Here is a 10000-nt window from a genome sequence, read left to right as displayed (position 1 = left end):
TGGAGACTGTGGATACTTAATTACACCGTATGGGAGTTAGATAAAGCGGTTTATTGCACTCCTGGGGTTGAGAGGAAAGGGTATAAGTCTTTCTTGATTAATGGTGCATTATCAAAGAGATATCTTGATAGGAATTTATGTAAGACTGTACTCTTCGAAGGTGAAAGATAACATTCTAAAACACAATCTTGCAACGTAAAACACACTCGAGTTAGTCACCGTGAGACCGTCAGTTGCAAGCAATTTGAGTTTTTATTATATGCTATATTTTGTGATACGTACTTTCGTATATGGTGGTAGATAATAACCATAACAGATGGTTAATTGCAGAGTGGCGTGTGCATTGTTGTTTTGTCACTTGAATTATTCAACAAAAGATGGTTTCAGCAAGCATGCTTTCCCTTACTTAATCCTGGGTCGATGTATAAGATAGCACGATAATCTCATCATTAAATTACATTACACTCACACCTTATTGGGGATCTTCTTGTATAAATGACGCCTGATCTGTTGACAAATAAACACAAACTTACATCCGGGTCGCAACAAAGGTTTCATAATGATTGTATTTTTTTTTTTTTTTTTGTCCGTGGTCGTTCATCGTTGTGGTTATTTAAAAGAAACTTAATTTTTCGTATGACGAATATTTGTTCTGTTTTTTGTACCAAGGTGAGAGAGGAGAGAAGGAATATAAATAGGGAGGAGAGGGGGAAGGGGGGAGGGAAAAAGGAGGGGAGAGAAGAAAGGAAAAGGGGTGGGAAAGAGAGAGAGGGGAGAGAGAGAGAGAGAGGGAGAGTGAGGATAAAAGAGAAAGAAGGGGAGGGGGGAGGGGAGAGAAGGGAGAATGGGAGGGAAGGGGGAGAGGAAGGGAGAGGGAGGAGGGAGAAGGGAGGGGAAGAGAGGAAGGGAGGGGGGGAGAGGAAGGGAGGGGGAGAGAGGAGAAGGAGAGAGGGAGGGAGAGGGAGGGGGGGAGGGAGGAGAAGAAAAGGGAGGGAAGAGGGAGAAGAGGGGAGGAGAGAAGGGAGGAGGGAGAGGAGGAGGAAGAGGAGGGAGAGGGAAAGGAGAGAAGGGGGGAGGGGAGAGAGAGAGAAAGGGGGAGGGGAAGAGAGAAGAAGGAGGGGAGAGAGAGAGAGAAGGGGGAGGAGAGAGAAGAGAGAGGGGAAGGAGAGAGAGGAAAGGGAGAGGGAGAAAAAGAAAAGGGAGATTTGGAGAGAAAAGAGAAGAGAGAGAAGAAAGGGAAAGGAAAAGAAAAAGAAGAAGGGAGGAGAGAGGAAGAGAGAGGAGAGAAGGGACGGGGGAGAGAGAGAGAGAGAGAGAAGGGAGGAGAGGAGAGAGAAGAGAGGGGAAGGGGGAGAGAGAGAGAGAGAGAAGGGGAGAGGGAAGAGAGAGAGGAGGAGAGAGGAAGGGGAGGAGGAGGGGAGAGAGAGAGAAGGGAGAGAGAGAGAGAGAGAAGAGAGAAAGGGAGAGAGAGAGAAGGAGAGAGAAGGGAAAAGAGAGAAGAGAGAGGAAGGGGGAGAAGGGAGAGGAGAAAGGGGAGGAGAGAGAGAGAAGGGGAGAGGGAGAGAGGAGAGAGAGAGAGAGACGAGAGGGGAGGAGAGAGAGAGAGAGAGAAGGGAAGAGAGAGAGAGAGGAAGGGGGAGAGAGAGAGAAGAGAGGGAGGAGAGAGAGGGAGGCGAAGGGGGATGAGAGAGAGAGAGAGAAGGGAGAGAGAGAGAGAGAGAGAGAAGGGAGGAGAAAGAGAGAGAGAGAAGGGGAGAGGGAAAGGGAGGAGAGAGAAGGGAAAAGAGAGAGAGAAGGAGGAGAGAGAGAGAGAGGGAGAGGGAGAGGGAGAGAGAGAGAGAGAGATGAGGAGAAGAGAGAGAGAGGGAGTAGAGAGAGTGGGGAGAAGGAGAGAGAGAGAGAGAGAGGAAGGGGGAGGAGAGAAAAGAAGGGAGCGAAGGGTTGAAGATTACGTAGTGAGTATGTTCGCTAAAGGCGAATATATAATCTTGATCTTTAGATGGATAAGCTTGGAGGTGATGTTAATTATGCTTAGATAAAATGATATCTTCGTGATATTGTTACTAAGGAGACGAGAGAGAGACAGAGACAGGCAAAGACAGAGAAAGACAGAGACAGCTGACTAGTGGGGGCAGGCAGGAGCAGGCAGAGGCAGCAGCAGCAGGCAGGAGGCAGGCAGGCAGCAGGCAGACAGACAGACGGGCGGGGCCCCGACAGCAGACAGACAGAAGACAGCGGGGCGACGACGCAGACAGACAGACAGACAGAAGAGACAGTACAGAAGAAACAACCTTCGGGAACGTCACAGACAGTTACAGACAAGACAGAAAATGGCGTCAGAGAATACACATTATAAAAGCAGTCTCTTCCTCGTTCTCGGAACCTTCTCACATGAATAAAACAAGTCTGAAATTGGCCAACATCCACCCGTCACGTCATCACAGACAGTTCAGCCTCCTCCCCTCGCTCCTTCAGATCTGCGGAGGAAGGATGAGGCTGACATCTTTGGATTTGAGCATCGCCATGATAGATCAGTGTCTGAAGACTGAGACCTATCCAGGCGGTCAGGCCGGCCATGAACAGGAGGGACGACCGGTAGGTCGAATCCCTCTTTTTTTCCTTTCCTCTTTCAGAGTCTTTATTTTTGTTGTTTGGGTTCTTTAGGTCTTCCTTTCGTATGTGGACGCCTGTATGTTTTAAGGTGGTGGGCTCTGTGCCTTCCTTCCGTTTTTCTCTTTTTCTACTTTTTTTCCTTTTCTCCTCTTTATCTCTTTCATCTTTGCTGTCTTGGTTCCTTCAGTCTCTCTTCTTTCCTCATGTCCTTTCTACAGGTGGCGCTCTCTCCTCTCTCTCCTTTCTTCCTTTCCTACTCTTTTTTTCTTTTTCCTCTCCTCTCCTCTCTCTTCTCCTCCTCCTCTCCTCTCCTCTCCTCCCTCCCCTCCCCTCCCCTCCTCTCCTCTCCCCTCCCTCTCCCTCCTCCTTCTCTCCTCCCCTCTCCTCTCCTCCTCTCTCTCTCCCTCTCTCTCCTCTCTCTCTCTCTCCTCTCTCTCTCCTTCTCTCTCTCTCTCTCTCTCTCTCTCTCTCTCTCTCTCTCTCTCTCTCTCTCTCTCTCTCTCTCTCTCTCTTTGGCAAGTTTTTTTTTTTTCAAATATGGAATCATTCAAAAAAATCAAACGCCAAGCTTAAATTTTACTCAGTACCCCTAATGAACACGAATCATCATCGGAGCATCAAACCACTTGAATATTGCTCTTGTGAAGGGAGTTTAAGCCATTTTAATGTGAAAAAAAAAATTAAGGAAAGGGAAAGTTACAAGTTGAAAGTTTGATGTACCATAGTCGGCGCTTCACGTACCCCCAAGCGGTACGTGTATTGTATCATAACAGGCTTTCCTATATAAAGGTCTCATCTATTGTTAGTTTGGTTAGGTTTGTTTTTATAGTTTTTGTGATATTGATTTTTATTTTACCTCTGGGAGCTTTTCCCTGATTCGTTTTATGGACATAGTATATTTTTCCGTTGTTAAATAATTGATAGTTATTTTATTTTTCACCGTTTAACTGTTTCTTGTTATACGGCTTGAAAAAAATAATTGTTTAGCGTATAACTTAAAGTAAACAAGATATTTTTAAAAAATGTACATTCGCTTCATGTCAGTCTTCTTTTCGTTGAAAATAACCCTAAACGAAAATAAGTGGGAGTGAAAGGCAAAACTTGGGTTGTATTTATATTTTTCTTATGATTATTATTTTTTTTTATGATTTACATTCCCTTCACCCCATGACGTAAAGCAAACATAACGTAATAGTGTGCTTCGAGTGTTAAAAAAAAATAATGACCTTTCACCCACTTACCCCCCCCCCCAAAAAAAAAAAAAAAAAAAGTTAATAGAATAGATAAATAAATAAATAATAATAATAAAATAGTTAAGGTAAGATAAAGTAAAATAAAGTAAACAACCTTCTTTATCCGTAGTCTGGATCATTCCTTACGGCGGGTGCGACATGCGCGGCCTGCTCTCGAGTGTCCGCAAGAAGGATTACGTCCGCTACACCATACGCGTCCTGGAAGCTTCGAGAAGGGACATGGAGAAGCAGACGCAGATCCTGGGTCATCCCGTCACGCAGCAGTGTTGCATCTTCGACCTGGAGAATTTCTCGCTGCGCCACGTGACCTGGAAACCGGGTAGGGAAAGGGGGTGGGAGTAGGAGGAGTGGGGGCGGGGCGGGGGGAGTTGTGTGTGTGTGTGTGTGTGTGTGTGGTGTGTGTGTGTGGTGTGTGTGTGGTGAGTGTGTGTGTGATGTGAGAGGAGAGAGAGAAGAGAGAGAGAGAGAGAGAGAGAGAGAGAGAGAGAGAGAGAGAGAGAGAGAGAGAGAGAGAGAGAGAGAGAGAGAGAGAGACAGATAGAGACAGAGAGTGAGAGTATGCGAGGGTGAGTTAAATTATTAGAAATAATGCAAGAAAGAAAGAAAAAAAATCTACTGCATGTTATATACCCGTAACAAAGGATGATGCAACCTTATTCCTATCTATCTAAATCTCTCACTTGAAAAATAACAATAGGTGTTATTCTACGTTGTTCAGTGTCGCATCTTTTGCAATCTTCTCTTTAACTCTATGATGATAACACCGAGAGGAATTCTATTAATATCAACCATCTCCGCTCTCTTTAACAATTTTTTTATTCACAATTATTTTTATATAATATTTACAAGGATGATTCTGACTTTCAACAGCAATGGACGTCATCCTACAGCTGGTGCAACTTTACGAGGCGAACTACCCAGAGCTCCTCAAGTGTGCCTACGTCATCAATGGTAAGTTTTAGTAGGATAAAAGGGTTAGGGAAAGGGAGGGAGGGAGAAAGGGAGGAAGGGAAAAAGGGAGGGAGGGAGGGACGGAGAAAGGGAGGAAGGGAAAAAGGGAGGGAGGGAGGGAGGAAGAGAGAAATTGAGGAAGGACCAAAGGGAGGAAGGGAGAAAGGGAAGGGAAGAAAGGAGGAAGGGAGGGTGATGGAGAGGGTGAAGGTTGCCAATGAGGGTAAGGGTGAGCATGAAACAGAGGGAAAAGGAGAGGGAACAGAAGCAGGAGCAGGAGAGGGAGAGAGGGAGAGGAAGCGGAAGAGGAAGAGGAAGAGGAAGAGGAAGAAGAGGAACTGGAAGAGAGGGAGAAAAAGAAGAAGGAGGGAGGGAGACGGATAGAGGGAGAGGGATAGGGATAAGGATGATGAAGAGAGAGAGAGAGGAGAGGGAGTGGGAGAGGGAGAGGGAGAGGGAGAGAAAGATGGGGAAGGATAGAGAGTAAGAAAGAGTGAGAGATGAAGAGAGAGGGAGAGAAGATGGGAAGAGAAAGAGGGATGATGATAGTGAGAGAGGGAGAGGGAGAGGAGGGAGGGAATTAGGAGGCGTTAGAGGTTTGATTATTGTCCGTGACCTCTGGTTTTAGCAGTTTCTTATCTTTATTACTGTGGCAATAAGAATGACAATTATATTTTTTAATATGTTAAAACAGTAGTATTTTTACAGTGATATTGATTTCAAGAAATATGTCAACAGCAATATAAACTTTATTGTTAATTTGATGATGATTAATGGCATTTATTATTGTGATCAGTACTGGGCTTTGATTGTGGTTATGCAGATAGTAATTATCAAGATATTTAATCAAGTTGATACTAATAGTGTTATAATGATTTGCTATTAATGACTTTAATGATACCACAAATGAATGGCACCTTTCATGTTAATTGAATGTTAGTGAAAGATTAAGCATTTGTGATTAGATTATTTGTTTAATCAAAGGATCATATCTCTCACACACACACACACACACACACACACACACACACACACACACACACACACACACACACACACACACACACACACACACACACACACACACACACACACACATGTATCCATGCATACAATGACTTTAGAGTTTTAAACATTGGCTTCTCTTGACTTATTTCCAGTGAAGGTTCCAGTTATACCTTGATAATGAAACAATATCTAAACTCCTACCAACAGCCCCAAAGGTCTTCACACTTGCATATGCAGTGATCAAGCCCTTCCTTCACGAGGTCACTCTTAAGAAAATACGCATCTTCGGCTACAGTGGCTGGAAAGAGGAGCTCCTGAAGGACATTGATGCTGACCAGCTTCCTCAACACTGGGGCGGAAGTCGAGTCGATCCTGATGGAGACCCAAAGTGCCCTTCTGTGGTAAGTTTGTGTATGGATGGGACACGTTGCTCTAATCATGAATCTTTTGTCTATGGAGATTTACAATATATATTTTCAACCCCTCTGGCACAAAGAACTGTGGATGTAGTGATGACAGATACTGTGATTTGTCCACCTAATTTACTCACCACAAACTAATACATCATCCCAATCCCGTGCCACCTCTGTGCCACCTCTTCCATGCTACCAGTAGCAGTACAAGAAGTTCTTACACATGAGTGTTTAAGTTAATTCAGCTATAATTGCAAAATATCCAAACTTTCCACCTGTACTCGTAATGTCTGTTATTTACACATCTACCAGCATATATTTGATCCCTTATATCTGAAGAACTGTATAGGGTCACAACTTAGTTAAGTTTTTGCATCTCATTCCATTGTCTTGTATTAGGAATTCATGCTTCTGAACAATAGATTTCCCAAACATTTTGCTGTAAAGGATTGTGTCAAAATAACATTTACAATGCATTACATAAGTATAGAATGAAATGTAGAGATCCAGCCTTTCAAGAATATCTATCCAAATGTCTAGGGGGCTGGCAGAATCTCCAAATTCAGTTTTATTATGATTTTGACTTCAGTGTGTAGTGGAACTGATAAACTTAATATCTTTCTCGTCAGATCTGTCTTGGTGGTGAAGTGCCCACAAAATACTATCTAAGTCTCAGCAAGAGCAATCTCTCTAAGCTGGATGATGATGAGAACCTGTGCAGCATCACGTTAAGCAAAGGGGGCAAAAAGCGACTGAAGTATGAAGTTAAGAAGCCTGGATCACGGCTGAAGTAAGCATGATGTTGCATTTTTTAGTTACCAGTCACCATGAGTTACTTTTTGGAATTATATATTTCTCAGCAAAGTGATCAGTATACTACATGTGGTCCTTTATATCTCACTGTAAAAATCTAAAGTAATTAAGCATTTAAGCGGAAGGATGTTGGCATGAAATGATGCTAATTTCCGCCCTTTTTTCACAGGTGGGAGTTTAGAACTGAAGACTTCGACATAGGCTTCGGTGTGTCTCGCAAGATTAAGAAAGGTGAAGAGGAGGTAATTGTGCCATTACAAAGAGTCAACTCACAGCTTGTGACAGAGGAAGGCTTTCTTGTGTGTATGGAGCCTGGAACTTGTAAGTACAGTTGTCAGATAACAACGGTACATTCTTTTGAATTATTTGTTTGCATGAAGTTTTGGGAATGTAAATATATTGGGGTTGACAAATTCGAAGCTGTCTTATAAGAAGTCTAAAACAAATTTCATCAAAGAAATGCCTAATTTTATTTATTTTTTGTTGATTATTAAGTTTTTCTAATAAAATGCAGTAATAAAAAAATCACCATCCTGAAAAACTAGTTAATACTCATGTCTTTTCTCCATTTCTCTTAACAGATGTCGTGACATTTGACAATGAGTTCAGCTATGTTAGATCAAAGAAAGTGCTTTACAGAATCAATGTGGAAGCTTCATCCTGAGGTGTCAGCTAGCTTCCTCAAAGACGAGTTGGTCTTCTTTATTGTAAACTTTTTCGGGAAGTCGGTGTATCTAATGCATTTACTTTTTTATTCCTCCCCCCAAAGAAAACAATAGAATCCTTATTTGATAAGGGAAATATTGCACAGAGGATATAGCGTGTCATTCACACAATATGTTAATGGTAAGATAATGCAGAATATTTTTTTTTTTTTTTTACCAAAACTGTTCCAGTTTTGTATCCCAGATGATATTTTATTGATAATTGGAACCTTTCAAAGGTGTTTGATCATGTATATGGAAAAAATAATGGGATACCTTCCTATATGTTCTTGTGGGCAAATAGAGTAGACTTTTTTATGTCATTTATAGTGTGGAAATATGATAACATTGATTAGATAAGAAATAAGAAATAAGCATAGACATTGTCAAGTGTGCAGCCAAAGGCATGTTCATAGAAACTTGAACACTTACTTTTTTGATAAATGCATAAAAAATAAAGAAATTGCCACATTTGTAACAATGAGAACCCAATTACTGGTTCTCAGGCTTGTATTTTTTTTTTCTTTTTTCTTTTTTTTTTTTGATAAACTTTCCTTAAAACCTGTTAATTCTCGCTTAGATCAAAGGATCATTAATACCTCTTCCAATGCCTGTAATGTGTATTTTTATATTAACTTATCCATTTATCTGTATCTCTGTCTATCTGTTCATCTGTTGCACACATACACTCACCTATACTCACTCATGCAAGACAGATAGACACACACACACACACACACACACACACGCACACACGCACACACGCACACACGCACACGCACACACGCACACACGCACACACGCACACACCCCACACACACACACACACACACACACACACACACACACACACCACACACACACACACACACACACACACACACACACACACACACACACACACATACACACACACACAAGTACATATATTTTATGTATGCTTTATTTGTTCATAATCAAATCAAATCATGATATATATGTATATATATATATATATATATATATATATATATATATATATATATATATATATATATATATATATATATATATATATATACTTATTAATATTTGTTTTTGAAATAATGTTGATTTTTTCTTTGTTTAGTTAAATCTATCTTTGTTAACGATGAAGATGTCAAAAATGTAAGAAAAGAAAAGAAAAGGACCACTGTTATTGATACTCAACTTTCCATCCCAGAGGAAAGAGTATTAGTAGTGTGATCATTTTAGATAATCAAACTAGACGGTAGTATCTGATTCACTTAACTTTGTTTTGTTGTGTTTGCGTCACGTGATAGTTTTTGATGTTATGTGTCTTGTTTAGCGTTGCTTACTCATTTTTTTTTCTGTTGTATATTTTTTCAAAGAGTGAGTTTGCTTGAGAAGGATTTCTTTCCTCTTGTTGTTTCTCTTTCTGAAGAATGTATGTTTAAACTTGTATGACAGTATGTCACATGGTTTTAGATTGTTCTTTTCTATTATATTTACTTCACTATTATATGTATTTGTAGATTTTATATATATATATATATATATATATATAATATATATATAATATATATATAATATATATATAATATATATGATATATATAATATATGTACATAATATATATAATATATTTAAATATAATATATGTGTATAATATATATATATAATATATATATATAATTATATAAATATTAATATATATATATATAATACATAATATAATATATATATATATATATATATATATATATATATATATATATATATGATTATATATGTATATATATATATATATATATATGTATATATATATATATATATATATATATATATATATATATATATATATATATATATATATATATATATATATATATATATATATATATATGTATATATATATGTATATATATATATATATGTATATATATATATATTATATATATATATTATATATATATATATATGATTGTTGATGGAAATATTTCCTCTTCTGTGGTATTTTTGTTAAGGATATCTATGTCAAGAGCTGTACACTCTTGATGATTCTACATTCCATTACCTTCTTTGGTAAATATTCAATGGTTTATACAGAACATAGAGATATGAATGAAATATTTATTTGGCGGAAAAAGTATTGGTATACTCGATATTTATTTCTTACATGTATGTTCACACACCTTTCACTTACATTCACGTACAGTTTTCTATGGTTTCATATATGATGTCATTATGTTCTTATATTTTCAGA

General features: G+C 39.2%; 1 protein-coding gene across 1 annotated transcript; it reads left to right on the top strand.

Annotated features, from left to right (window-relative positions):
* The first annotated feature begins 3925 nt into the window (after nucleotides 1-3925).
* LOC119589887 (SEC14-like protein 2) lies at nucleotides 3926-8491 on the top strand. The gene is made up of 6 exons (XM_037938561.1): nucleotides 3926-4185; nucleotides 4737-4817; nucleotides 6033-6226; nucleotides 6868-7028; nucleotides 7221-7372; nucleotides 7633-8491. The coding sequence occupies exons 1-6, from the start codon at nucleotides 4005-4007 to the stop codon at nucleotides 7713-7715; spliced, it is 852 nt and encodes a 283-aa protein (XP_037794489.1). The 5' UTR covers nucleotides 3926-4004; the 3' UTR covers nucleotides 7716-8491.
* The last annotated feature ends 1509 nt before the right edge of the window (nucleotides 8492-10000 follow it).

This window comes from Penaeus monodon, chromosome 1 (genome assembly GCF_015228065.2).
Source record: "Penaeus monodon isolate SGIC_2016 chromosome 1, NSTDA_Pmon_1, whole genome shotgun sequence".
In the NCBI taxonomy this organism is placed as follows: Eukaryota; Metazoa; Arthropoda; class Malacostraca; order Decapoda; family Penaeidae; genus Penaeus; species Penaeus monodon.
Note: the sequence above shows the minus strand (reverse complement) of the source record. Positions and strands in the feature narration are given on the sequence as shown.

What these genes read in the sequence shown, in the direction of transcription:
- LOC119589887 (XM_037938561.1), top strand. Translation starts at nt 4,005, where the DNA reads ATGCGCGGCCTGCTCTCGAGTGTCCGCAAGAAGGATTACGTCCGCTAC. An exon ending in CCACGTGACCTGGAAACCGG is followed by an intron (nt 4,186 to 4,736) that starts GTAGGGAAAGGG and finishes GACTTTCAACAG; the next exon opens with CAATGGACGTCATCCTACAG. An exon ending in GTGTATGGAGCCTGGAACTT is followed by an intron (nt 7,373 to 7,632) that starts GTAAGTACAGTT and finishes TTCTCTTAACAG; the next exon opens with ATGTCGTGACATTTGACAAT.